The following is a 26,490-nucleotide window of genomic DNA, read 5'->3' as shown; positions in this document are numbered from 1 at the left end:
ACTTTGTTTTTATTAAGACTGATTAGCTCCATGATTAGTGTATATATTGAGGATGTAAGGGGAGGTGATGAGCTAATAGTTCTAAGAATAGATGAAGGAGCAGCACAAGGCTGTCACTCCCTTCTTCTGTCCTTGCCGTTAGTTCTTCAGTGGACATAAGAATTACCAGAGTGCTTTTAGGCTCTCAGCAATGCTGATCCAGTAGTATGGCATAGGACCCTAGGGGTCTGCATTGTATCCAGGCTCCCTAGCTGATTCTAATTTGAGAAACATTGTTCAACATCTTTGTGTGATCACTTACAAGTTTTTACTCTGGGTTACATGTCACCCACAAATGCCAGTATGTTATTATTACTTAAAAGTATAATTTCTGTGTTTAATATTCTTTTATATCAATCTTTTTATACATTTGAAGAGCTTAGAATCAGAAGGCCACAGATACTGCTTCCCCTCCACCCTTTTTGACAATACCTTTTTCCCCAAATCCTATATCCTTCTTGCTCCTCATTGCCACTTCCTGACCATTCTCTTTTCTTTATACCTCAAAAACCTCATCTTTGATTTTCATGTTACCAGCCTATACTGCCAACCAGTGTACATACAACCAAAGTAGTCATCTTCTGATCTCTGGGTTATTTCCCTGGCTTATAGATTTCAGCACCCAGCTCACTGTCAATTAAGGATGATGCTTATAATACTCTGACCTTATAGTTTCCTGGCTTTCTTTCCTCCGTAGAAGTTTTGATTATCTCCCTTGTCTTACCTACTTATTCCCATTACCATTCCTTAGCTTTTGTCATTATCAATATATGCCACACTCTAGAATCTCTTTTTTATGAATTTAATTATCAGACTACCAATCCCTGTCTACTCAGCTAACTCTCTCTAGTCCTTTGACTCTCAGAAATCATTAACCATCCCTTAAAATGATTGACTTCTGCTGCCTTTTTAGTACTCCATTAGTGTTCTCACTTATCGGTCCTTACCCAGCTTAAATTCTATGATTACATTTCTTACTTTCCCCTTCGTCTCCTGTGCTCCTCTCTTGCTTCCTCATATTTGCTTGGCAGAATCACAGCTCTGCTTAAGTCCACCTTTCTGCCCACTCTCTACCTGTTGTGTGTAGCTGAACATGACTGGAGAAAAACCTAACCATGCTGTCTGACCACACTTTAAATTCATGCACTAGCCTCAAATGGGTCCTAATGCTACCTGGAATCATACGATATTTCCTCTCATCTCCTACTTTCCACAGTGAGTATTTCATACTTTTGCTTTTTTCCTCAAACTTTCAACACCTTCCCCCACATCCTCAACTTTGAGTTATATCTTTCTTTCTGTTTATAGGCTTCCAACTCTGTGTCTAACCACCTATCTGCATCTGTGCCCATGAACCCTGCCTTCTTTCGTGGAGGAAACTACCCATGCCCTCCCTTTTCTACCCAAGACATTACTCAAGCAGTTCACCTTCTCTATTCTGCAGCCTTAATTTTTTTTCTCTCTACTAGATATTTTTTACCAGCATCCAAATTTCTCTCCTCTTAAATATCCTCTCTTGACCCCTCTCTTCTCTTCTGCCCCATTTTATTTTTTATTTTATAACTAAAAAAATTACTTCAGTCATCTATACTTGTCTCCAGTTCCTCTTGTCTCATTTTTCTTGTACACACTCAGTACAGCTTTTGTCCCCTCATTCACTGCAGAAGCTATTCACATAGAGATCACCAGTGACCTCCACATTCCCAAAGCCTGTGGGCTGGTCCTCGTCTTCCTCGTCCTACCTGCAGCTTTGTAGGAGAGCTGCTCTTTCCCGCCTCCTTAACCACTTTCTTGACTTGGCTTGAGAAAAGCCACATTTCTCTCATTTTTCTCCTTGTTCATCATTCCTCAGTCTCTGTTACATCTTAACCTAGGGTCATGTCATTGAACCTTTCCTTTTTTATTTTTATTTTTATTCCTATGTACGCCTACTCCCCTATTGATCCCATTGGATTTCATTGCTTTAACACTGTGTATATGTTAACAATTCCCAAATTTGTATATCTAGCCAAGACCTCTCCTCTTCATAACAGAATAATTTTCAACTCGTTCTTTCCTGTCTCCACTGTAATGTCTAAAACTGTCAGACTTATGTCCAAGCTAAAGTCCTGTCTTTCTCCTTTTCTGTCTCTCCAACACTGATTTCTGTTTTAGCTGATGGCAACTCAATTTGCTCAAGCTAAAACCTCAGGGTCATCCTAGACTTCTCTTTTCTCAGCACAATAGCCAGAATGATTCTGTTGTAATGTAAGTCAAATTATATCACTTCCTATACAAAAACCTTGCAGCAGCTTCTCTTAAAATCCTAAGTTATCCTAATGACCTATGTGGTCTTACTCCCAGTTATCTCTCTTACCTTGTCTTCTCCTACTTTCTCTTTCATTCATTTTATTCCAGCCACACCAGCCTCCTTTCTCACCCTCAAACACACCAGGATGCTCTTACTTCAAGCCTGTTCTTTCCACCCAGAATATTGTTACTTCACCCCCATCTCTAGGTGTTTACTTAAATGTTTTTCAGTCAATCTGGCCATCTCTTAAAAATTACAACCCCAACTCTGAACACTTCATGCCCTGTTTTCTCCAAAACCTGTATTACCATCTGCTATACCATACAAGAAATGTGTTGTCTCTTGCCCCCATTTGAGTGAGACTGGGGTTTTTGTTTGTTAAGTATTGTATCCCTGACACCTAAATCAGTACCTAGCATATGTAGTAGAATGATTGAATGAGTGAATAAGTGAATGTCAGAAATATGGTTAACAATGCTTATCTTAAGGAGACTGAGACTTCAGGAGTTGGGGGTCCTGGAAGACAGTGATAGAAAGATTTGAGTTTCCTTTCCTTTTGATTTGCCACATTATCATAAATATTGATTTGAAGTTACTATTGATTCATCATTAATTTTGAACTGTTTGGCTTTGGGTTTAAATATCTGTTAAAATTTAGTACAGATTTTCTTTGTTATTCAAGCCTTTGCAGTTCCTCTGTTAAGATAATAAATATTTGGATATCAAAGGATATTGTGTTATCTGAATCTACTTGCTTCTTGAGTTTTAGATGCTGAGAACTAAAATTTGGACTACCAAAGGACTTACCTGAAAATTTAATCTGTTCAATTTCTGGGTCTAGATATCAAGAATTTGGATAGTGAGGGATATCTGTAATCATACTTTGAAATTTTAGTTATCTTAGCATCAGTTTTCTGAAAATTCACTAGAAACTTATAACAACCCTTAGGTGGCAGCAAATCAATGGAAATAATCTGAATCCAGTGCTTAGCATCTGCGTTTCATACTCCTCACCATTAGGGTGTTAAATTTAGAAAGACAGATATCCAGAGGCACAGAATGTGAGGAATTTAGTATTACTCTCCAGCTCTGTCAGCTAAGTGAGTAATGGGGCTCCTGCTGTGGAGAAAGGTACAAGTGTATCCAGGGACATGGGGAGAAATTAAAGTAAAAGGGAGTCTGGGAAGTAAAGACAGTGAGGAGAAGCACTCAGAAATTAAGTACCCTAATTGCTTCCTTAGGAATTCCGTCAGAAATCACTGGACTGGGAGAAGCAACGCTTGATTTATCAGCAACAGGTATCTTCACTGGAGGCACAAAGGAAGGCTCTGGCTGAACAATCAGAGATAATTCAGGTAAGCTTAAGACATTTTAAAATAATGAGAAGCAGACAGGTTTTGATCAAGTTTGAACTACCTTAATACAGCCTCCTGGTACCATTCAGCCTCTTTCAGCTTCTCTCCATGAACCCTTCTTTCTTTCTTGCTTAGGAACCCTCTTCTCCTCAGTATCTAGACTCAGCTCCTCCGTCCTGCCCGCCCTCCCACATGCACGTACCCACTCTCCTGCCCAGGCTCATGTCCTTGTGCTGGTTTGCTGCTTTGCCTCCTTGCTTGTTTCTCACTTGCTCACCCACTCTCTGTCATTGTCTTACTTACTCAAGCTTGCTCTGTGCTTGTATCCATGTTCACTCTCCTCATCTTGGTCCCTAGCTTTGTCACCCTGTCTTCCTTTCCTCTCTTTCTTCCCTACCCCAATCCATTCCTCCCTCTGTCTCCTTTCCCAGGTCTTTCTGTCTCTGTTGTTGGGTCTCTTGGCTCTACTATAGTCCGTGCCTTGCTCCGTCTGGTCACTGGGATGCCTCGGCCAAGGTGCGTCAGCCAGGGAACTTCAGTTCGCCTGCCTGTGCAGACAGATGTGGAGAGAGTCACATTGCAATGGTGTGCACAGTAACTAAAAGTGGTGTCTTTGTAATAACAAAAGCAATTTTTTTTGGAACACTGGTAGAAACTTTTCTTTTAATGGCTTAAGTAAAACCAAAAAATAAGACACTTAATTTAGAAATACAGCTTCTAAGAACATATTCAGCTCATTCCTTTTTCAATTAGAATCAAGAACATAAAGGAAAATAAAGAAATTTGTGATCATCTGTTATGTGATAGATACTGTCCCAGTGCTTCTTCTAGATGCTTTTTGAATGTGTTCTTTGTTTAATATTATGATAATCTGTCAAGGTTGATAGTTATCTTAGTTTTATAGAATGAGGGGACAGATTGGGTAAGTTGAAGTTGAAACAGAGGGAAGGTGTTTATTTATTTTTAATTTAATTTTTTTTTTTTTTTTTGCTTTTTGGGTTTTAAAAAATAATCTGCATTTTTTGCTGTTTTAAGTCTCAATAATGCATTAACTTTTTGTTCGTCTCCCTGAAATATCAGCTGTCTGATAAACTACTGACAGTGGCTCTGCTGTGAGTGACTTCTTTCAAAATGATAGGAAAAGTCCACAACAACTGCAAGGCAAATTTATTTTCTATGCTGCAGCAAGCTATGCAGCCAGACACACCAGTGAAATTCTGAGATGTCTAGACCAGTTTTTTGACTTGAATGTCAAAGCACTATGTAGACCTAATAACTATAAAATATTGTTTTTTATATATATGTTTAACAAAATTTTTTTTTTTTTTTCTTGAGATAGGGTCTCGCTACATGGCTCAGCTGGTCTTGGACTCCTGGGCTCCAGCAGTCCTCCCACCTTGGCCTCCTAAAGTGCTAGGATTACAGGTGTGAGCCACTACAATCAACCAACATGTTGTTATATTTTAGTTGTAGCCTTCCAATTGACAAAAAAACAAATTGTGACTCAGTTTTTACAGTTCTCAATTCGTTGTCATGGAGTATTACCAATTATAGATTCTCTTCAAATTACTGTTACCGTATTTCAAATTACTATTGTGATTATTGACTCTACGTAATTAAAACTTCATTGTTAGTAAAAATGGGATTTTTAGTTACTGTAAATTAGCTAGGGCTAGAGTGAGAAGCCTTTCAACAGCCACCATTGGTTTTTCCTACTAAGGATGTTTGAATTATTCTTCTGATAGTTTTGTTGAACCTAAAACTATCTGATTGTTTAATAAAAATGTTACATATAAATGTATTTCTCTTTCTCCCTTAAGCAAACTAAATAAAATTAAATCTTTCTGTGATTCAATATATACCAGTGCTGCATGATCATTATTTTTTTAAACATTAAAATAAACTAATCTGTATCCATTAACCAGCATTAATAGTTGTCATCTTGTCAATCTTTTTTTTTTTTTTTGAGACAGAGTCTCACTCTGTTGCCAGGTGCCAGGCTGGAGTGCAGTGGCTCAATCTCGGCTCACTGCAGTCTCTGCCTCCTGAGTTCAAGCAATTCTCCTGCTTCAGCCATCTGAGTAGCTGGGACTACAGGCGCATACCACCACGCCCAGCTAATTTTTGTATTTTTTAGTAAAGACGGGGTTTCACCATGTTGGTCAGGATGGCCTTAATCTCTTGACCTCGTGATCCTCCTGCCTGGGCCTCCCGAAGTGCTGGGATTACAGGCATGAGCCACTGCGCCCGGCATCAGTCTTTAATTGTAAAATACACATAACAAAATGTTCCACCTTAACCATTTTTAAATATGTAGTACAGTAATGTTAACTATATGTACATTGTTGTGCAACAGATCTCTGGAACTTTTTTATCTTGTCAAACTGAAACTTTATACCTTTCCCTACTTCTTGTTTTTGGCGGGAATATTACAGAGCAAATCACAGATATCATCTTATTTCCCAACAGGTAAGGACTTAAAAAATAACTACAATATATCAGTATCACATTAATAGAATAATAACTTCTTAATATAATTTAATGGCCAGTCTGTTCACATTTCTCCAGTTGTCAAAAAAACTATCTTTTTACAATTGGATGTTTGAGTCAGAATTCAGTCAAGGTTGATATATTGCATTTGGTTGAAATGTGGGTCACCATTGAACAATAACAGTAGAAAACCTGGGAGACTGAGTAAGTGGCTATTAGCCCACCCTCCATTAAAAAATAATTCTATCATTTTTTCTTCTATGTTTTTAATATCTAAAAATATAATTCAGAAACTTCTCATTTTTTGACTTACATATTGGAATTCTTTTCTTTTAGTCAGCTATTAAAATTACATAATCCATGCTTATTTTAGAAAAATGAGAAATTGTAGATAAAATGAGAAATAAAAAAATCACTCATAATTGTACCATTTAGAGATTTACCATAAATAACATTTTGGTGTAAATTTCTTTTGACTTTGTGTATGCTTACATACAGTGTGCAATACATTGATGTACTTTTGTTAGGGGAAAAAAACTATATGCACTGTGTATGGGAAGGGAAGGGTAGTTGCAAACTTTAAAAAATAGCAAAGTGAGAGTAGCAAAGCGTTGATAATTTTTGAAGCTGTGTGATATATGTATATATAGGGATTCAACATCTTATTCTCTCTATATTTGTGTATGCTTGAATTTTCCATGAAACATAATTTTAAAATATGTAGAGTGCTTACTGTGTGACAGGTACTGCTGCTAAGCACTTCACAGCTTTAAAATTTTTCCTTTTCAAATATGACATGTCCACAAATTTGTAGTCATAATGATAGTGTAGAAGACCACCCTATTGTTAAATGTATAACGACATTTGTAACCAGCCCCTTATTGTAGAACATTTAGTTTCTCACTTTTCATTTTTGTAAATAATGTTTAGATGAACATCCTTGAATAAACATTTAGGAGTATTTACCCATTTATTTTCTTAGGAAATGGTCCTAGAATTGGATTTACTGTATCAGCGTACATTCAGATATTTTAATATATATTGCCAAAGTTTTCTTCAATGATGAATTGATAGACTTTCTCTAGCAGTATGTGACAATGTCTCTTTCTCATACTTTCCCCACATTGAGCACTATTATTTCTTTTGACTTTCCCCACTTTTAGGCTTGTCTTTGTCAATCTTATAAGTGAGAAAAATGATATCATTGTTTTAACATACGTTCTTCAATATGAGTGAAGTTGAGCACTTTTTTCATCTGTTTATGGCCATCTTCATTTTTCATAAATTGTGTCCTTTGCTCACTTTTCTTTTGGGATGTTTATATTTTATTTTTATCTTACTTTATTTTTTGAGATGGAGTCTCAGTTGCCCAGGCTGAAGTGTGGTGGCCTGATCTTGGCTGACTGCAACCTCTGCCTCCCATGTTCAAGCAATTTTCCTTCCTCAGCCTCCCAAGTAGCTAGGATTACAGCTAATTTTTGTATTTTTAATAGAGATGAAGTTTCTCCATGTTGGTCATGCTGGTCTCGAACTCCCAACCTCAAGTGATCCACTCGCCTTGGCCTCCCAAAGTGCTGGGATTACAGGCATGAGCCACCGCACCTGGCTGGATGTTTATATTTTACTATTCTGAAAGAGCTCTCCATACACTTAAGTGTGAAGTATAAACCGTTTGCTATTATGTTGCAGTTGTGTGTGTTTACTCAATTTACCTTAATTTTTGCCTAGTATTTTTTATGGAAATACAATTGTTTTATAGTTATTTAGACTTGCTTAATTCTATCAAGTTTTTCTTCAGCGTTTTTATCTTTGTTATCATACTGTAAAGTCTTACCTAAGCCAGTATTTCTTCTAATGCTTTATCATTTCTTTTTAATATATTTTATCTAAAAATTAATTTAGCGTAAGGTATTTGATAGGGATCTAAATTTGTTTTTAAAATGATTATATAATTTATTGACTATTACATTTTGAGGATTTGACAGAATGATTCTAAAATTCATGTGGAATGATAAATGAATGATACTAGCCAACATTTTTTTTTTTTTTTTGAGACAGAGTTTCACTCTTGTTGCCCAGGCTGGAGTGCAGTGGCGCAACCTAGGCTCACTGCAACCTCCGCCTCTCGGATTCAAATGATTCTCCTCCCTAAGCCTCCCAAGTAGCTGGGATTACAGGTATGCACCACCGTACCCAGCTGATTTTGTATTTTTAGTAGAGATGGGGTTTCACCAAATTGGTCAGGCTGATCTCAAACTCCTGACCTCAAGTAATCCACCCGCCTCAGCCTCCCAAAGTGCTATGATTACAGGCATGAGCCACTGCACCCAACCACCAACATTTTTTAAAACAGTAATGGGGGATGTTTGTTGTATCAAATATTAAAATATATTTTATTAAAAAGTACAGTTAAGCTGTGATGCTAGATGCAAGAACAGAATGGTGGTTATATAATATAGGAAAAGGATCAATTTAGTCTAAAACACAAGGTCATTTCTGTTTAGAAGACAAGGAATCTCCTGCTACTTTTTCTCTTGCCTACATAATGCAAAGGAAATGTTAGAGAACATTAAGAACATTTGAAAACAGGGAAATCTTAGAGAACATTAAGAACATTTGAAAAAGCTGATAAACAGCATGTAAAAAAGTAGAGATTGCTTTATATGTTTTCCTTTTAAAATATTTAGATGAGCTGTAAGATATTCTTGAAGTTAACTTTAAATCTGTTTAATTATAGTTATATAAATATATTTGTAAGTATATATATTTTTAAAAGCATCCTTTTCCTGTTTTGAAGAAAAAAATGATCCTAACTCAAATGTTAATCTGTTGTCTTGGTAGAATTATCAGAGTTAATTGAATTGGCTTAGACCTACTGTTTAAAAGTTCATAGTTGCATAGATACAACAGTGATAAGAGGATCTTACGGGGAGCTGTGTTGTTAATACGCTCTTCAAACTGCTTTCTAGTGGAAATGCTGCAAGGCTATGGCCTGCACTGGCATATTTGGAGTTGACAGTGATGGGGAGCTTGGTAAGGGATTGATGCTTACAATGGCCATACCTTCATACTGGGATTCCTTGGAAAGTGAAAAGCCCTGTTGCTTCATATCACATTGTTCATAGTAATCTCACTATCTGGGAGAGTAATTTTCTTGAAGCACCAGGAAGTACATACCACAAATGCAGAAGAGGATTTGAATTCAACCCCCAGACCCCAATGTCTTCTCCAGTTCTCCTTCACTCTTTAGCTGCCCACATTGGCCTTTTGTTTTAGTTTCTCTCCCTGATGTAAACTGCCTTCTTGATTGCTTCTTTTAACCACCTCTGCTGTGATTTGTGCTGTTGAAATAACTCTACCCACTCCAATAGAATGCCAAATGTTAGATTAATAAGAGGAATGCCTGTTTCTGGCTCAAATAATTAGTGGTTAGTATTAAAAAAAAAAAGGTTTAAAAATATGCCAGCCTTAAAATATCTTTAAAGCCAGATAATTATCAGAAATAATCATTATTTTAGAAGTGTTTTTTTACATTTATTTCTGACTTTCTTAGTATTGATGAGATATTCTTGAGATTAGTGTAGTGCTAATAGATATTTGTAAGTCACATGTAATATAAAATTTTCTACTAGTCACATTAAAAAGTAAAAATAGGTGAAATTAATTTTAATAATATAGTCAACTTAGTATGTCAGAAATATCATATTTACTTTACCTATTTTTAACTGAGTCTTTAAAATCTTTAACTGAATTTTTTTTTCTTTTTTTTTTAAATTTATTTATTTTACTTTAGGTGCATACTATATCTGGCATTTCTCCCCATGTTATCCCTCCCCACCTGCCATTTTTTCTCCCCTACCCGCCCCCAGCTGTCCCCTATGTGTGATGCTCCTCTCCCTGAGTCCACGTGTTCTTGTTGTTCAACACCTGCCTATGAGTGAGAACATACGGTGCTTGGCTTTCTGTTCTTGGGTCACTGAATTTTTATTTTACAGTGAAGAGCACATCTCAATTCAGATTAGCCACAGTTTAGTTGTGCGGTAGCTACATGTAGTAGTGCAGCCCAAGTGTATTCTAGGCAATGAAAATTTAGAATTTGTTTGAGTTGATTATGTACTTGTCACTATGCTTAAAAAACACTGTATTTTTGTGTGACCAAAATAGTAAATTAGTGAAAGAAGTTTATGTTCTTCATTCTTCAAAACTGAGAAGTTTATTGTATTTAGCAAATCTAGACTTAGTGGTTAAAATATACCTTAGTTTATTAGTTTATTATATCAGTGTTGAGTTTAAGATCACAGATTTGAGTTGATAGTATTAAGTAGCTATTGCAGTACTAAGAAGATAGTGTTTTGTAATTATGTGTTATCTGAGTGCCCATTGGGCAGTGGGTTTCTAGCTGTGTTCTGCCAGGGCTGCTGTACAGGTTAAGGGTTGGACTAAGGGACATTTAAGCAAGCTGGGCTCTAACCCTTTTCTCCTTCTCACCCTCACCCAATCTGCACATTTATTTATTCTGCACAGGATTCTATGTAAGATTTCCTCTTGGAAAAAAGGTTTATATTGTATTCAAAAGTTTGGAGACAGTTCCATGCTTAGCAATTGTTCTAGTGAATCTAAACCTAAATATTGATGTTCTTTCTTCATACCATTGTGGGGATCTGGTAAAAAGAAAAATGGCTCTTGGCACTGAAATCTTGACTTGTAATTTATACAAACAGCATTTGTCTGTCTCATCACCTTTCTTCTACACTCTCTCTGGCTTATGGGAACTTTTTAGCATACACTTTACTTGACTGCAGTATATAGTACAGTATTTGGACCTGTACTGTAAATAATAAAATCTTTAAATCTCCAAGTTTCCCAGAGATATCTCTACTTGTATTTTAAAAATAAAATTGTGTGTTTTTCCCTTTAGAAATATTTAGAATAAGGAATGTTTACCTCCACAGATGATTTATATTCATCTTAAGTTTGTAGATGAAGTACAAGGATGCTGGATTAAAACTTGTAAAAACTAGAAAGTTGGGAGCTGAAAACCAATGTTGCTGAGATGCATAGCCTACAACATAGTAGTCAGTAGATATGTCATTGAGAGAAACCAATTTGAGATGCACTGTATTTACCTCTTTTAACTCAGTAAGTGTCCAAAAACTGATGATAGAACCAGTCTCTTCTCCCTTATAAGCGCCTTTTTCTCTAATAAACAAAAGCCCACAATTTCCTCATTTCTCTGAATTTAAAGAGCATTTTATGGTCACTTTGATTAATCTAAATATGAATGTTTATAATGTTAAAACAGAATAATTACAACATGCTCTAAGTGGAAGGGGGGTGGAATTTAAACTGTATATTTAGTGATTTTAAAATTCTAATTTCTGAACTTTCATCAGAAATAGAATAATGCATTATAGCTCCTATTTCCTATGTTTTAAATAGGAAATAACTCCAGACAGGTTGTGGTTGAATTTCTGTGTAATTAGGTAGAATACTGTAGCATCTCTTCTCCTGAGGAATTCCTTTACTTTATCCATTCTTTTCTTTTATTATATTTTATTTATTTTTTTGAGACATGGTCTCACTTTGTCATACAGGCTGGAGTGCAGTGGTGCAATTTTGGCTCACTGCAACTTCTTCCCGAGTTCGAGTGATCCTCCTGTGCTGCCATGCTCGGGTAATTTTTGTATTTTTTTTTATAAAGACGGGGTTTCGCCATGTTTCCAGGCTGGTCCCCAACTCCTGAGCTCAAGCAGTCTGCCCGCCTCAGCCTCCCATAGTGTTAGGATTACAGCCACCATGCCCAGCCTCTCAATTCTTTCTTACCCCCTCTCAACATACGTATTTTATTAAGCCAGTGCTTTATGCTTTCATGGAAATAGTAGTTTCATTTTAGTCTTGCTTATTCATTATCATTTCCCTTTTACCTATTGATTGATAGTTTGTGTTTCTAGGCTCAGCTTGCCAATCGGAAACAGAAATTAGAGTCTGTGGAACTTTCCAGCCAATCAGAAATTCAGCACTTAAGCAGTAAACTGGAGCGGGCCAATGACACTATCTGTGCCAATGAGTTGGAAATAGAGCGCCTCACCATGAGGGTCAATGACTTGGTTGGAACCAATATGACTGTTCTGCAGGAGCAGCAGCAAAAAGAAGAAAAATTGAGGGAATCTGAAAAGCTATTAGAGGTGTGTTTTAAAATCACTATAATTGGGGGAAGTGTGTGTATGAGTGTTTTAAGAGAGTGTTATTAAGCTTGAACTAGGTTCTACAATCTATACTTTCTTTCCTACTTTATTAGAGTTAATATTGTAACTGTTATATAACTTTAAATAGTCTGACTTCCTTGCTTCTTCATGAAATAGAAAAATTGTAATAATATCTGGCTTAGAAATTTCTGAGTATTTTGCAGGTTCTGCAGGAAGAAAATGGAATTGAAAGAAAATTATAATCATATCTGACTTTTTTGCAGGCTCTGCAGGAAGAAAAGAGAGAATTGAGGGCAGCTCTTCAGTCTCAAGAAAATCTCATCCGTGAGGAAAGAATGCTAAAGGAGAAGTTACAAGAAAAAGTAAAGGCAGCTGACGCTCAACACACTGTAGAAGCTCTAAGGTAAATTTGATCTTAAATATTATTCACCTTAGCTGCTTAATGGCTAGGCATTAAGCACTAGGTTTATTTAATTTTATTTTTATTTGTATTTTATTTTATTTTGAGATAGAGTCTCCTTCTGTCACCCAGGCTGGAGTGCAGTGGTGCAATCCTGGCTCACTGTAACCTCCACCTCCCAGGTTCAAGTGATTCTCCTGCCTCAGCCTCCTGTGTAGCTGGGACTACAGGTGCATGCCACCACGCCTGGCTACTTTTTGTATTTTTAGAGATGGGGATTCACCATGTTGTCTAGGTTGGTCTTGAACTCCTGACCTCAGGTGATTCCCCCCAGCTCAGTCTCCCAAATGCCGGGATTACAGGTGTGAGCTGCTGTGCCTGTCCAGGCCCTACTTTTAATATTGCATATTCATAATTTTATGTTTGATCATATCTGAGTTAGGTTTTTAAAGTGTTATAAAATTTTGTTTGGTTAGTTTTCTTCTGCTGCCAGTCTGGGTTCCTAACAGAGACTCAGACTCTCATGTTTAAAAAGTTAGAAACCTCTTGGTCAGTTTGCATGCTTGGTGAAACTCCAAATGTGAAGGGAATTGTCATTCATGTCTTCTGTGTCATTCCTGTCTCCTGGAGGCCTCACTTTCTTGGTGGAATAGGACGTGATTAGTAGCTGCTTATCATTAGTAGCAGCCAGCCATTGGGCTAGCCTTCTTGTTTGATTAAAGTCTGTTGCACACTTTTATTTTTGCCAGAATTCTCGTGTAACTTTTCATTTTTTTGGTATAAGGTTTCAAGTGTCAATGAAGTGATTTTGCCATTTTGTCTTTTTCCCTTGAAAAATAGGCCAAATCTCAGTTAAGAAGGGAGTAAATTGTTGCTGACTTTTTAAAGAAGCAGCGTCTCTGGACTCTTTCTTTCCTTTCCCAATATTGTTTTTATAAAGCAGGAGGCAAACGAGTTCCAAAGAGTTTACCAAAAATGATTGGAAAATACAAACTAGACGTGCATTGTTTTTGTTGGCAGAGATAAAGGCCTTAACAATCATCTTATGTCTTTCCATAGGCCAGGGGAAGACTCTCCGGCAGAAAAGAAGTACACTTGTGAAGGGCAGGGGGACTTAGACAGTGTGCTGTCCCAGTTGAATTTTACCCATACTAGTGAGGAACTTCTGCAGGCAGAGGTGACTCGTCTTGAAAGCAGGTACATAATTATACACACATTTCAAAAATTTTAAGTTATTAAAATGAATTTTTGATCATATTTATAAAGTAAATGAATATAATAGTTCTAGTGAAAAAAATAAGATTTTTTTTCTAGCATCCACAAATGGCCTGTGTTCTTATTTATTTATTTTTTTGAGGTGGAGTCTTGCTCTGTTGCCCAAGCTGGAGTGCAAAGGCATGATCTCGGCTCACTGCAACCTCCGCCTCACAGGTTCAAGCAACTCTTCCACCCCAGCCTCCTGAGTAGCTGGGATTACAGGCACCTGCCATCATGCCTGACTAATTTTTGTGTTTTTGTAGAGATGGTGTTTTACCATGTTGGCCAGGCTGGTCTTGAACTCCTGACCTCAGGTGATCCACCCACCTTGGCCTCCCAAAGTGTTGGGATTACATGTGTGAGCCACCGCGCCCAGCCCTAAGTTCTTATTAGAAGACAGAAGCAATTAAAGGAGAACATCTTAATCTTTCTGTCATCAAATCTACTAGTCTGCCCACATCTGTACCTATAATTTTTACCTTGGATCTGTACTTCTAAGACCAACCACTCCACTTGTGTCCTGTTTCTGTAGTTGTATCCTTTCTCTTCTACATCATCAAGTTCTTTCTCTCTGCTGAATCATATCCACTGGTATAAAATGTGCTATAACATCACTCATCTGGGGGAAAAAAACCATCCCTTAATCCTATGTCTCTGTCAAGTTACTTCCACATTTCTGTATTTTTCTTTAAAACAAAATTCTTCAAAAGAGTTGTCTGTACTGACTCTACTTCTTTACCTTTCACCTGTTTAGCAGCCCTTCACTTAGGTTTTTCCCCCTATTACCTCAGAAGCATGGTAGGGATGGGATGGGTCACAGTTGACACATGGTGATTCTCCTTTTTTGTTCTGCCGTGGCGTTGATATTTCCTTGGGTGTTAATTGGATTCTGACTAATGCTGTACCATACCTATCTAAACTCATATCGTTGTCATATTTTTTTTTTTTGCTTTTTTATACCTCTGAACTTTTTGATGGAGAAGAGTGTGATATTTTGTTTTAAACACATTAATCATGATTATTTGTACACTGACATTTTCTGTATGTGAAAGATAAAAGTACTTTTAACATGAACTATTAACCTTAAGTCAAACAACAAGCGAAATGTCATTTTACACTTTTTAGGTTATCTTTAAGTAATATTTTTTTGTTTTTACATTTATTTCTGGTTTCGGAAACTACTAAGCATTTTCTTAATTTTATCTACATGTTAAATACACAAACATACATACACACACGTATTTTTTGCTTTATTCCTTTTAGAATATTTGGGGCACTTGAGATAGTCTTTGTTATCGTTGATGTATATGTGTACTCTTCCATTTGACTAAAATGAAGTTTATTATTTTGACATTAAGACAACAATTTACATTTTTATCAAAGATTTTTTTATTGATTGGCTTTTTAGTGATATTTTAAATGTAATACTATAAATGAGTGAGGTGATGTTTAAGATATTGGCTGGATATTTTTGAACATCAAGAATTAAATTAGATAGTCCAATTTATAGGTTTCAGGATTTTGGTTTTGTTTTAAATATGGGATCTTATTTTTGTCATTCAGTTTGGAATCTGTGAGTGCAACATGTAAACAGCTGAGCCAAGAACTAATGGAAAAATATGAAGAATTGAAGAGGATGGAAGCACATAATAATGAATACAGGGCAGAGATTAAGAAGGTAAAAATTTGCATACCTAGGATTGCAAAATTGTATGTGTTTATGGACTGAGCTACGGGTTGGGAGATTATAGAGGTTATTTTTAATGAGAGAATAATGTAGTTCAAGGGACCACTTGATATTTAGGAGTGGAAGAGTACCTGGAATGTGCATAGGGAAAGTGCCTTCTTTCTTTGGCATCCCCCAGATTCCCAGTACATATTTTTAAGATAACTGAAGGCTGCCCCTTTTGAACTCAAAATCTTTATTTTAAACATGTTTTGATGAAAAGTTTTCTAAAAGACATACACTTGGTTGCTTGCCAGAAAATGTGAACTGTTGTTTAATATTTTCTTATTTTAAAGATGAGTATTTATATATTGTCTCCCGTGTTGTGATGTAGTTAATATCCTTCTCGGCTATTGAGGTATACAGAGCTGTTTGTGTCTATATGAAAGGGCCCTAACTGTCCTATTTGTTGATTTGTATTTTTTATTACTTCTTTAAGATTACTTCTAGCTCCTTTCTTCTCTTGTCCTTTGTATTTGTTATCCTGTGAACCAAGATACCGTATATGAGCAAAACTTCTAGATTCGCAACTAAAAAAAGAATGAAGGTCACGCGTGCTGTCCTTTGTGTCCATGGACTTTGATTCTGGTCCTCAGCACTTGAATAACCCATCTCTCCCTGTTTTGAAGTATAAGAAATGATTGTAGGTATAACCACCTGACGTTCAGTATGGGTCTGTAACTTGGTAAATTGCTAATTTTTCTGTAGATTTAATTTATGAGAAATTTAATGTCTTGAGATAAGGTAAACTTTTATTAGCTATTAACATATTATTCTGTCTAAATGCTTTCTTTTAACTTTTGGTGCTTTCTTTTCTGCTTTATAGTTGAAAGAACAGATTTTACAGGCTGAACAAAGTTATAGTTCTGCACTAGAAGGAATGAAGTTGGAAATCTCGCATCTAACTCAAGAGTTACATCAGCGAGATATCACTATTGCCTCCACCAAAGGTTCTTCCTCAGACATGGAAAAGCGACTCAAAGCAGAGATGCAGAGGGCAGAAGAAAAAGCAGTAGAGCATAAGGTGAAGCCTGAACAAAAACTTTCTTAAATTTGAAATTTTTAAAGATGGAGTTGATTAAAGACATAATTTTCATAATATTTAATTCAGTAAATTTTTATTAGATGCCTGCTTTGAGCTGAGGGTATGCTGGTTAACAAAGAGTTTAGTGAAGATGGAGAGTAGACACAGAAAAGTAAAGTGACTATATCATTGGTGTATGGTGAGAATCACTAGCGACCACAGGCAGCCTGAATCTAGACCACTCACTGCGGAGGACTTCTAGAAGGTGTGATAGTGAAACAGAGTTAGGAATGAGCTGGGTTGAAGGGGAGGAAAAATGTTTCAGGCACAGGAAAATATAGAGGTCTCTAAGAGAGAGTAGAACGTGTTTACTGTGGTTGAAACTTGAAGTGGGAAGAGTAGAAGGCAGGAAACTGGAAAGCAGGGACTGGCTCCTGAAGGGCCCTGTTAGCCACATAAAGGAGTTATACTGTGACCTTGAGGTTAGTAGGGAATGACTGCAATCAGGAGTAAAATTGAATGGTCCTTAAATGGAGAATAAGCAAGGAGACTAAGGGAGCACCCAGATGCTGTTACAGGTGTAAGATGGTGGCCTGAGAAGTGGCAAGAGAGGGAGAGGGAAACTGATGAATTCCGGAGATACTGGGCTGGTAAAAATGACTGGGCTTTGTATTTGATTGGCAGGGAGGGTGAGGTAGGTAGAGTTAAGGAACAATGTTCCTCAGGATTTAAGCTTAGGCAGCTGATGGAAAGTGATGCTCTTTTTTTTTTTTTTGAGACGGAGTTTCGCTCTTGTTATCCAGGCTAGAGTGCAATGGCGCGATTTTGACTCACCGCAACCTCTGTCTCCTGGGTTCAAGCAATTCTCCTGCCTCAGCCTTCCGAGTAGCTGGGACTACAGGCGTGGGCCACCATGCCCAACTAATTTTTGTATTTTTAGTAGAGATGGGGTTTCACCATGTTGACCAGGATGGTCTTGATCTCTTGACCTTGTAATCCACCCGTCTCGGCCTCCCAAAGTGCTGGGATTATAGGTGTGAGCCACCGCGCCCGGCCTATGCTCTGTAATTAAATAGAGAAAAGACAGGGAGCAAGTTTGGTGAAAGATGATGAATTTGTGAAAAGTATACAGACTGGGGAAGCTGGTGGAGTGGACATTGGTTTGACACATTTGTTTGTAATAAAGGCTGGGATTTTGTATGGATAATAGTTCTACTGAAGGCCTGGAGTTTAAAATCAGGATTAAGCATTTAGCTTTGGGTGTCCTGTCTTCATGGTGACATTTGAAACTCCTTGAGAGACCCCTTAACGATTATAGTGAGAAAGCATAGCATAAGAAGAGAAGTGGCTCAAACCAAACTTAGGATACTTCTCATTTAGGGTGAAAAAGATGTTGGAATGAAGCTTAAAACAGGGAGCAATGAGGAGAGAAATTGGATAGTTTTTGCCAAGCCAAGGAAAGAAGGAATCTTTTCAAGTGGAAATGGTCAAGCATAAAAGCTAAGGGGAATGAGAACTGAAAGTAAGTTATTATTTTGTGAATGAAGTACAGTTCTATGTGATGTTGCAGGTAGAAGCCAAATTGGAGGAGGCTAGTACAGGAGAATGGGTAGGGATTTAAGGGATTTACCAGTGAATTGAAACTTTGCTGCTTCATCATCTGATATATCCTGTTAGAATGATATCTTCATCACATTCATCTTCATTCACCTTAATAACACCTAAAAAATCTTTTCAGAAAGTCTCTCTCTCTCTCTCCCCCCCCCCTCTTTATTTATTTATTTATTTATAAATGAAGAATGTGACTTAGCCTGATGAAAATTCCATGTGGAAAAATTTTGTAAGGTGCATTTGAGGCAGGGTGCAGTGGCTCACACCTGTAATGCCAGCACGTTGGGAGGCTGAGGCAGGAGAATCACTTGAACCCGGGAGGCAGAGGTTGCAATGAGCCAAGATGGCCTCATTGCACTCCAGCTTGGGCGACAGGGTGAAACTCCATCTCAAAAAAAAAAAAGATGCATTTGGGTTACATGTTGTATTTATTTTTTTCTGCTTTTTCAGGAGATTTTGGATCAGCTGGAGTCACTCAAATTAGAAAATCGTCATCTTAATGAAATGGTGATGAAATTGGAATTGGGTTTGCATGAGGTACATAAATAGAAACTTAAGTTTTTTTTACTATCCAAGCCTTCAAAAAAAACCACTTTGTAAATATTGATATTATAAAGAGAAGGTTAAGATCAACTTAGAAATTTTCTCAAAGAAAATGAAGGCAAAACAATGCTGGAATTGAGCAAAATATGCCTTTCCACTCCAGTAGTAGGAAGGTATTTTTTATATTATGTATGTGATAAAATATACCTACAGTCTGTGTTCTTAGTTGGAAGAATTTATATGACAGACTTAGCGTAGTACCTGGCACTTGGTGAGTATTATTGTTGTTAATGATTATTATGTTCATTTTATCTTTTTAGAAAGTATTGTCTTTAAAATAATTTAGTTTTAATTTTATTTCTACAAGATATAGTTCACATAATAAAATATTTTAGAATCTTTTATATTCAAAGAATTTTAGTACGTGCTATAATGAACACAGGATGAATAAGATAGCTTTCTTGCTTTTAAGAGAGATTTTGGATCAGCTGGACTCACTTAAATTACTCTAGGCTTTAAGAGACAAATCTAGTAGCAAGGGTAAGAAATGCATACAAGCTTCTGTGAAACCAAAGAGAACATGATTACCCAACAGTGAGTTACAAACAGTACAGATGCCCTTGTAACTATTTTGTTACAACATTCATATAATTTGCAAAATGACTCATCTATTCTGACCCATCTTTTCTTGGTGTAGGTCAGATGTCTCAAAATTGTATAAATGCTCTTTTCCTGCATTTCCAGAGAGTATTCCTCCAAAAAGATATATAGTTTAAAAGGTGCTTCCTCTTTGCTCTCACAAGTTCTAATTCTACAATCCTGGATTGTGGATACTGGGGTGGAAGAACATGCAAAAGGCCATACAGTACCTTATTTCAACTGGAAAAATGGGGGATTAATTTTGTAATCTTTCAAAAGGGTAAGATTCTGCAAACATTATGAAGCCATAAAGGATTTTACAACGTAAAAATGTGAAGGTTCTGGATGGCAAAAGGCCTCATTAAAAAAGAATAATAGGGAGAAAACAATCTATAATCAGACAGAAGGTTAATATGAATTAATATATAAAAATTTCTTACAAAGATAATAAGGAAGAGATAATCCAGTAGAAAAGTAGGCAAAGGATGTAAATAGATACTTCACAGAATTAATATAAATGTCCAGTAAACAAAGAAAAAACTCTTCAACCTCTCTAATAATCAAAGCAAAATAAATCTACATTCTTTTACTATTTGCTTTGATAATGACGTTTAAAAACTAAAGTGTGTACATATATACCTTTAAAAGCTAAGCTCTCTATATATATGTACTTTATATATATATATACTTTGGTGTGTGTGTGTGTGTGTATATATATATACTTTAGTGTATATACATATACATATATACACACACACTAAAGTATATATATATGTGTGTGTGTATACATATACACTTTAGTGTGTGTGTGTGTATACACACACACACACACACACACACACACATACACATATAGCGCCAGTGTTAGGAGGATGTAGGGAAACAGATTTATTGTACTGTCAATGAGAAAGTGATATGGCGTTTCTAGAGGACAGCTTAGCAATATCCATCAAATGTATAAATACATATAGCCTTTAAATTCCTGGGTCATGTGTGTTTCTGATTTTGATAGTCATTGCTGAATTGTTTTCAGAATGGTCTTACCTATTTACATTCCCATAGAACCCATTCACTAGGAGCAAATGTGTACAAAATGGTCATTGCAGTATTGTTTGCAATATCCAAAATTTTGAAACAAACTAAATGTTTATTTAAATCATTAATAAATCATTAATTTGTGATTCTATTAAATATTACAGTCATTGAAGGTGGCAGATGAAAACATTCGTCTAATCTTGCTATATCTTCAAATCCCTCTAAAAATATCATGAAAGGATTTACTTTTAAAGCACAAACCCACAAGGTTGGGACTAATAGGAGAGGAGACAATAGCTAAACATTTTGTAAGGCGGAAGATGGAAGGAAGGAAAGAAGGAAGGGTGGGAGGGAACTTGATATCCCCTAATAAAGCCAATACTAAGCTAGTAGTGGAGAAATCCAAAAACTAAACTGATTTACACCACAGAATTCTGTAAAGGCTTAGGATTCAGCAGTACTTGATTGAGAGACTTTTATCTTATGCAGTGATTATCTATTCATATTTAAGAATGGGAACTCTCAGGGAACTTAAGCCAGACCATGACCAGAAAGTCTGTTCAGCTTAATTTCTCCTGAAACTTCCAGCTATCAATAATAATGGTAATACTGTTCTTTCTTACACAGCTAGGTGTGTGCAAAACATGCCTGACAAAGGCAAGCGTTATCATGTTTTAGTAAGTATGTTTAATGACATCACACATCAAACTAGTGAAAACCCTGTCAGCAGTATAAGCTTTCTCTAGTTTTGAAATTATAGTGTGAATATATTGTAGATATTATTAAGAATAATTGTTAGAAAGTGCCCTTTTGCATTTTACCGTGTAGGAAGCTGATGTTACTTTTACAAATGAATGTTTGGGTTAAATGTCTATTTTAATAAATTACCTAATTATCTTAATAATGAAAGCAACAGCTCTGATAAAATAAATGATTTACCATGTTTTAAAAACTGATAATAGTTTCATCTTAACTCATCTGTCCTGCAAATGTTCTTCCCTGATATTTTACCTGGCATTGGCAGCTTGTTGAAAGCTTTTGTAGCTTGTAGTCACTACTTGTACACAGATAGTTCACAGGTATATTTTAAAGTTTTTTATTTTATTTTATTTATTTATTTTATTTTATTTTTTTTAACTTATGTTTTTGTTAGGAATATTATGTTTTTCAGACCACTGTTGACCAGCTTACTTTCAGATTTTTTTTTTTACAGAAAAGACCAAGCTAACCATGGTATTAAACTCCAAAGAAGATTACCATAACTTTGTAGAATACTAATTATTTTGTCATTAGAAAAAAAAAATCACCCAGACTGCCATTTTTTCAAGTAGTGTCTTACCAGGAAACATCTAGAATTGAAGAACAATAAAATTTCTGATACCAGATCAGAATAGTAATTCCCACTGTACACTTGAATCCTGCTTTATCATGTCCAAATTTATATATCAGTAGATGCCAACGTTGTAGAAAAGTGTTTAAGATTAGAGAGTATTTATTTAAAAGTTGTCCCTGCCAGCCAGATTTTTTTTCTCAGAACTTTTTGTTCAAATTTCTTTCCTTGAACTAAGTCTCTGTTTTCTTCCCTTGGTATTCTGGGGTTATTCAACCTTCACCTTCTTGCAGAAGAAACATGGCTGCCATTTTCCTTCTTTTTCCCTGTTTCTGATTCCCTCTTACAGCTTTCCTCCATCCTGGTTCCATCATTCCTCCACCTCCTTCGAATTCCTTGGCACATAAGGAAGCCCATTGTGCTTCTAGAGTTCCACTACCATTTACTTGAAGGATTCTTTATCTCTGTTAGTCTTTGGAGGACTAAAAAGAAAGCTTCACTTTTTCTAAATTAAAACCATAGGTTAAATAATTACAACTAAAAAATACTGAATTTTCCAACCAGCAGTATCAGAGATCATAAGTATTCTTGTACAGATTTAAGTGATTCTAGTATTCTTTTTTATTAGGCAAAAGAGATTTCATTAGCTGACCTCCAGGAGAATTATATTGAGGCATTAAATAAATTAGTGTCTGAAAATCAACAACTACAGAAAGATTTGATGAATACCAAATCTCAGCTGGAGATTTCTACTCAGATGTGCAAAAAACAAAATGACAGGATCTTTAAACCAACACACAGCAGAACAACTGAGTTCAAGAATACAGAGTTCAAGTAAAATTTCTTAAAAGTTTATTTAAAATGTGTATTGGTACAATATAATTGTTATTTCTTTGAAAATAATTTCCGACTTACAGAAATTAAATCTTCATCAAAGGACTCCGTGTTTAATTCTGAAGTATAGTGTGCACAAGTAAAGCTATGATCATGTTAAATTAATGAGGGGGAGGTGTATAGCATTTTCATTAAAGCTTTAGTTTTGTACACTCTGGTTGTCAGTATAAACAACATGTGTATTACATGAGGCTTTTCATGCTCCCTCCCACCTCTTCAACTCCATTTGCCCCATAAGAAGTAGAATTTGGCTTTTTATAAACAGCTACCTTTGTGATTTTAGTCAATTTGTTATAGGCTGTTACCATAAGCAATAAGCATTCAGTGAAAAGCCACCTGGCTTCAGCTCATACTATAAGTCTTACATGTTTTCCTACCCAGAGCATTTGCTGATACCCTCACCTCCATTCTTGTACCCACCCCAACCTGCTAGTGAGGTAAGGTGCCTTCTTATGTGCCCAGTACTTCTGTCCCAGCACTAACCACACTAGATTACTCTGGCAGCTTATCTTTCTTGGCTATATCATAAGTATTTGAGGGGGCAGGGACCTGGTAGTGGGGATTGGATCTTTGGGGCCTGAATGAGTGAAAGAACACCTGATCTGATTAGGTGGCTAATTTTGTAAATTCTAGCCTTATTAGTTAGGCTGTTTACTTAAGTGAAGTTCCTACATTTTTGTTGGAAAGAGAAAAGTTATTACAATTTTTCTATTTGTTTTGTTTTCTAATCTACCATCCAGGCCAACCCATGGCCAGCACAGACATGATGGAATAAAGATTGAGCACTACAAAACAGGTCTTCATTCTCCAAGAGGACGCGCATTGGATAGTATAGATCCCATGTCCAGGGTGCTAAGCCCCCTGAGTCCTCAGATCAGCCCTTGCAGCTCTACCAGGTCTTTGACTTCCTACTCTCTGTGTAAAACTCACTCTTTGCCTTCAGCGCTAGATACAAATGAAGCCAATTTTTCTGACACTGTGTCTGAGAATATGAATGACCAAGAAGAGTTTATGTCTTCGGTATGGAAACTTTCTAATCTTATTAATTTGTTATTTTTTTTGGTTTGATTTTATTTTTTAAGGGTGAAGAGGGTGATTTTTTTTTTCCTTACTGGTTCTTTTATCATAGGTACTCTTCTCAGGTATCCCTGTCATACAGTTTTTGCTTATGAAGATACATTTGGCCAAGACTACTTTTTTCAAAATATATCCTAGTTCTGAAATATAAGTTAAAGGTATTAATTTGTCCTTAACCCTAATTGGAAATTCCCTTCCTGTCGTTTTCAGAGATGCTCAATTTTTTGCTGGAATGGTTAGTTTAAGAAATGTCTTTGGATGCCAAGATAGTCTTGAGGCACAGGCAGTGAAGGAGGAAAAGAGGAACTGCTGGAAAGGAGAAAGGGAGTATGGAGGTGGAAGAAGGCTGTGACTCTGATGTGTGCAGAGCATGGCTTGGGTGTCTGTGCTTAGGACACCATGCCATGCCAGTCCCTTGCTCCTTTCATTGCCGTGCAGGCTGCGCCATCTTTTTGCCTTCTGTGCCAAAGTACTTGCCATGGGCCCTTCATTTCCTGTCACCAGCTATGGCCATATTGCTGTGAAAATTTAGTATTTTTGACTTATTATGTGCCACCAAGTCCTTGAAAGGTTTACTTTTATTTCTTAGAATAAGTCCTCACTTCACTTTCTTCTTAAGTTTAACAGCAAAAATTGTTTGGCATTAAAACTTTCCCTGGGCTGAACTGATGTGTTAATATTCATAGACTTTCTCTATTCCAGTTAGTGTGAGTATCCATGTGTTTTGCTTCAGAAATGTCAGTGTGTTTGATTATGGGAAGTTCCCTTAGACTCCACTTGTGTAATACAGTTGATCCTCATTATTCATAGATTTTGTATTTGTGAATTTGTCTACTCCCTAAACTCTATATCTCCCAAAGTCATTCGTGGATATAACGCAGAGTGGCAAAAATTTTGAGTGACCAATTTGCACAATCTCAGCCAAGGTCGAACTAGGCAACACTCTGCCTTCTTGTTCCTGCTTACGTGGAGGTGACCAGAAGTTGGAGATGGCAGGAACAGCGTAGTGTAGGGAAAGAAGCTCAGCTCTGCGCCAGTTGGATAGAGTCTGAATCCCAACTTCGGTACCAGTTAGCGGGGTGGCCTCAGGAGAGTTACCACTTCGGAACCTCATGTCTCTCATGTAAAACAAAAAAATACAAAATCTACCAGAATGAGTTGTTCTAGGAGTTAGGATTATACTCTCTGTGTGTTGGGGGTGTGTATGTGTGTGAATTTGATGTATGTGTATATTTCCCCTGGGCCAAAAATTTTGTGTTTGCTAATTCAGTGTTTTGGGTGACTTCATAGAACACAACTACTACTATTGGGAATGAGTATTGACTACATATGGCATATGTTCTGTATTACCTTTCTAAAATCAGAATTCTGAAACATCACTAGACCCAAGGGTTTCAGATAGGGGACTGTGGACTGAAAATTTGGAGGAGAAAAAATATTGATTTTAGCTGGCATCTAATTTATTTTTGTTAAATTTTCTGTGCTTTAAAATCAAAGTGACATACTCAGGTTTTTAAAGTGAGTTTGAAATAATAGGCATTAACTACAGAAGGATATAGACGTCTAAATTGAAATATTCTTCAAACCGATAATTTATTTATGATACTTTACATTATTGCTACTTGGGTCAGAAAGGGAGAGATGAGTGTTAATTTTTGCAGAACTACTGATTTTTTTTCTTTTATTGCTCTTTTTAGGATAAAAACCAAAAAAAGCCTCTTCAGAGAAAAAAAAAATCACCTTTTAATATGGCTAGTTAGAAAATATCATGAACAGTGTGTCATAGAAATGTAACACTCATTTACACATGTCAAAATTTGTCTCTCTTCCAGTGTTCCTTGCCTGTATCTCCCCTTGGTTCAATAGCTACCAGATTTTTGGAAGAGGAGGAACTGAGGTCTCATCACATTCTAGAGCGCTTGGATGCCCATATTGAAGAACTAAAAAGAGAGAGTGAAAAGACAGTGAGACAATTCACAGCCTTAAAGTAGCCTCTTAAAAAATCACAATCTTGGAAATAAAAATAAACACCAAAGAGTTACTGTCATCTGAAGTAGCAGCTCTTTAAAAACATGAACAGATAAAATTATAAAAATGATACATCTAAAGCAGTGGTGAAGAAATCTGAAAAACAGGTACTTTTGATAGGCATTTTCTCTGCACTGGTTTGTTTGAAGGACTTCTTCCAGCAATAACTTGTGAGAATAAAACACTTGCTAGACTTTTTTCTAATACAAATATTTATTTTCATAAAGTGATACTTGCTGACTTAAATGTGAATAGCTATGTACTGTAATAAGGATTTTATGATACATGTTGAAAATAAAGTTAGGAACTTTCTTTAAGGGAAATGTGTAGAAGCATGAGTTTAGGGGTCAAACTTACCTGGATTGATAGACTGGTTTTGCCATTTACCAGCCAATCGGGTTGATTATTTACTGGGCTGGTAACCCTCCTAGCTAAGGGGCTGGTGATGTGTCAAATTAGGCTGGCAGTGAATAAGGGGAGTGTGCTGAAGAAACTTGGCAAGGAGTCCTCTCTTGCTCAGCACTCAAACAGAGGAGAGAGGTGGGG

The 26,490-nt window shown here is 36.5% G+C and overlaps 1 protein-coding gene across 16 annotated transcripts in view; it reads left to right on the top strand.

Annotated features, from left to right (window-relative positions):
• The window catches only part of CEP63 (centrosomal protein 63), a 64,195-nt gene extending 37,928 nt beyond the window's left edge, over window positions 1-26,267 (top strand). For 9 of the 16 annotated variants that reach the window (XM_032265918.1, XM_032265946.1, XM_032265980.1 and 6 more), the window contains 10 exons: window positions 3,571-3,684; window positions 12,126-12,359; window positions 12,644-12,783; window positions 13,840-13,977; window positions 15,601-15,715; window positions 16,590-16,787; window positions 18,849-18,935; window positions 22,574-22,779; window positions 23,580-23,859; window positions 25,749-26,267. In XM_032265918.1, the coding sequence (XP_032121809.1) occupies window positions 3,571-3,684; window positions 12,126-12,359; window positions 12,644-12,783; window positions 13,840-13,977; window positions 15,601-15,715; window positions 16,590-16,787; window positions 18,849-18,935; window positions 22,574-22,779; window positions 23,580-23,859; window positions 25,749-25,907 (1,671 nt within the window). In that variant the 3' untranslated portion in view covers window positions 25,908-26,267. Of the gene's footprint in view, window positions 1-3,570; window positions 3,685-12,125; window positions 12,360-12,643; window positions 12,784-13,839; window positions 13,978-15,600; window positions 15,716-16,589; window positions 16,788-18,848; window positions 18,936-22,573; window positions 22,780-23,579; window positions 23,860-25,748 lie in introns of those variants that run through there. The other 7 variants (XM_032265959.1, XM_032266005.1, XM_032265881.1 and 4 more) reach the window with 6 other exon arrangements.
• Window positions 26,268-26,490: the final 223 nt, after the last annotated feature.

This window comes from Sapajus apella, unplaced genomic scaffold (assembly GCF_009761245.1).
Source record: "Sapajus apella isolate SASKATOON/1434 unplaced genomic scaffold, GSC_monkey_1.0 scaffold4, whole genome shotgun sequence".
Taxonomy (NCBI): domain Eukaryota; kingdom Metazoa; phylum Chordata; class Mammalia; order Primates; family Cebidae; genus Sapajus; species Sapajus apella.
This window is presented reverse-complemented; position numbering and strand designations above follow the sequence as displayed.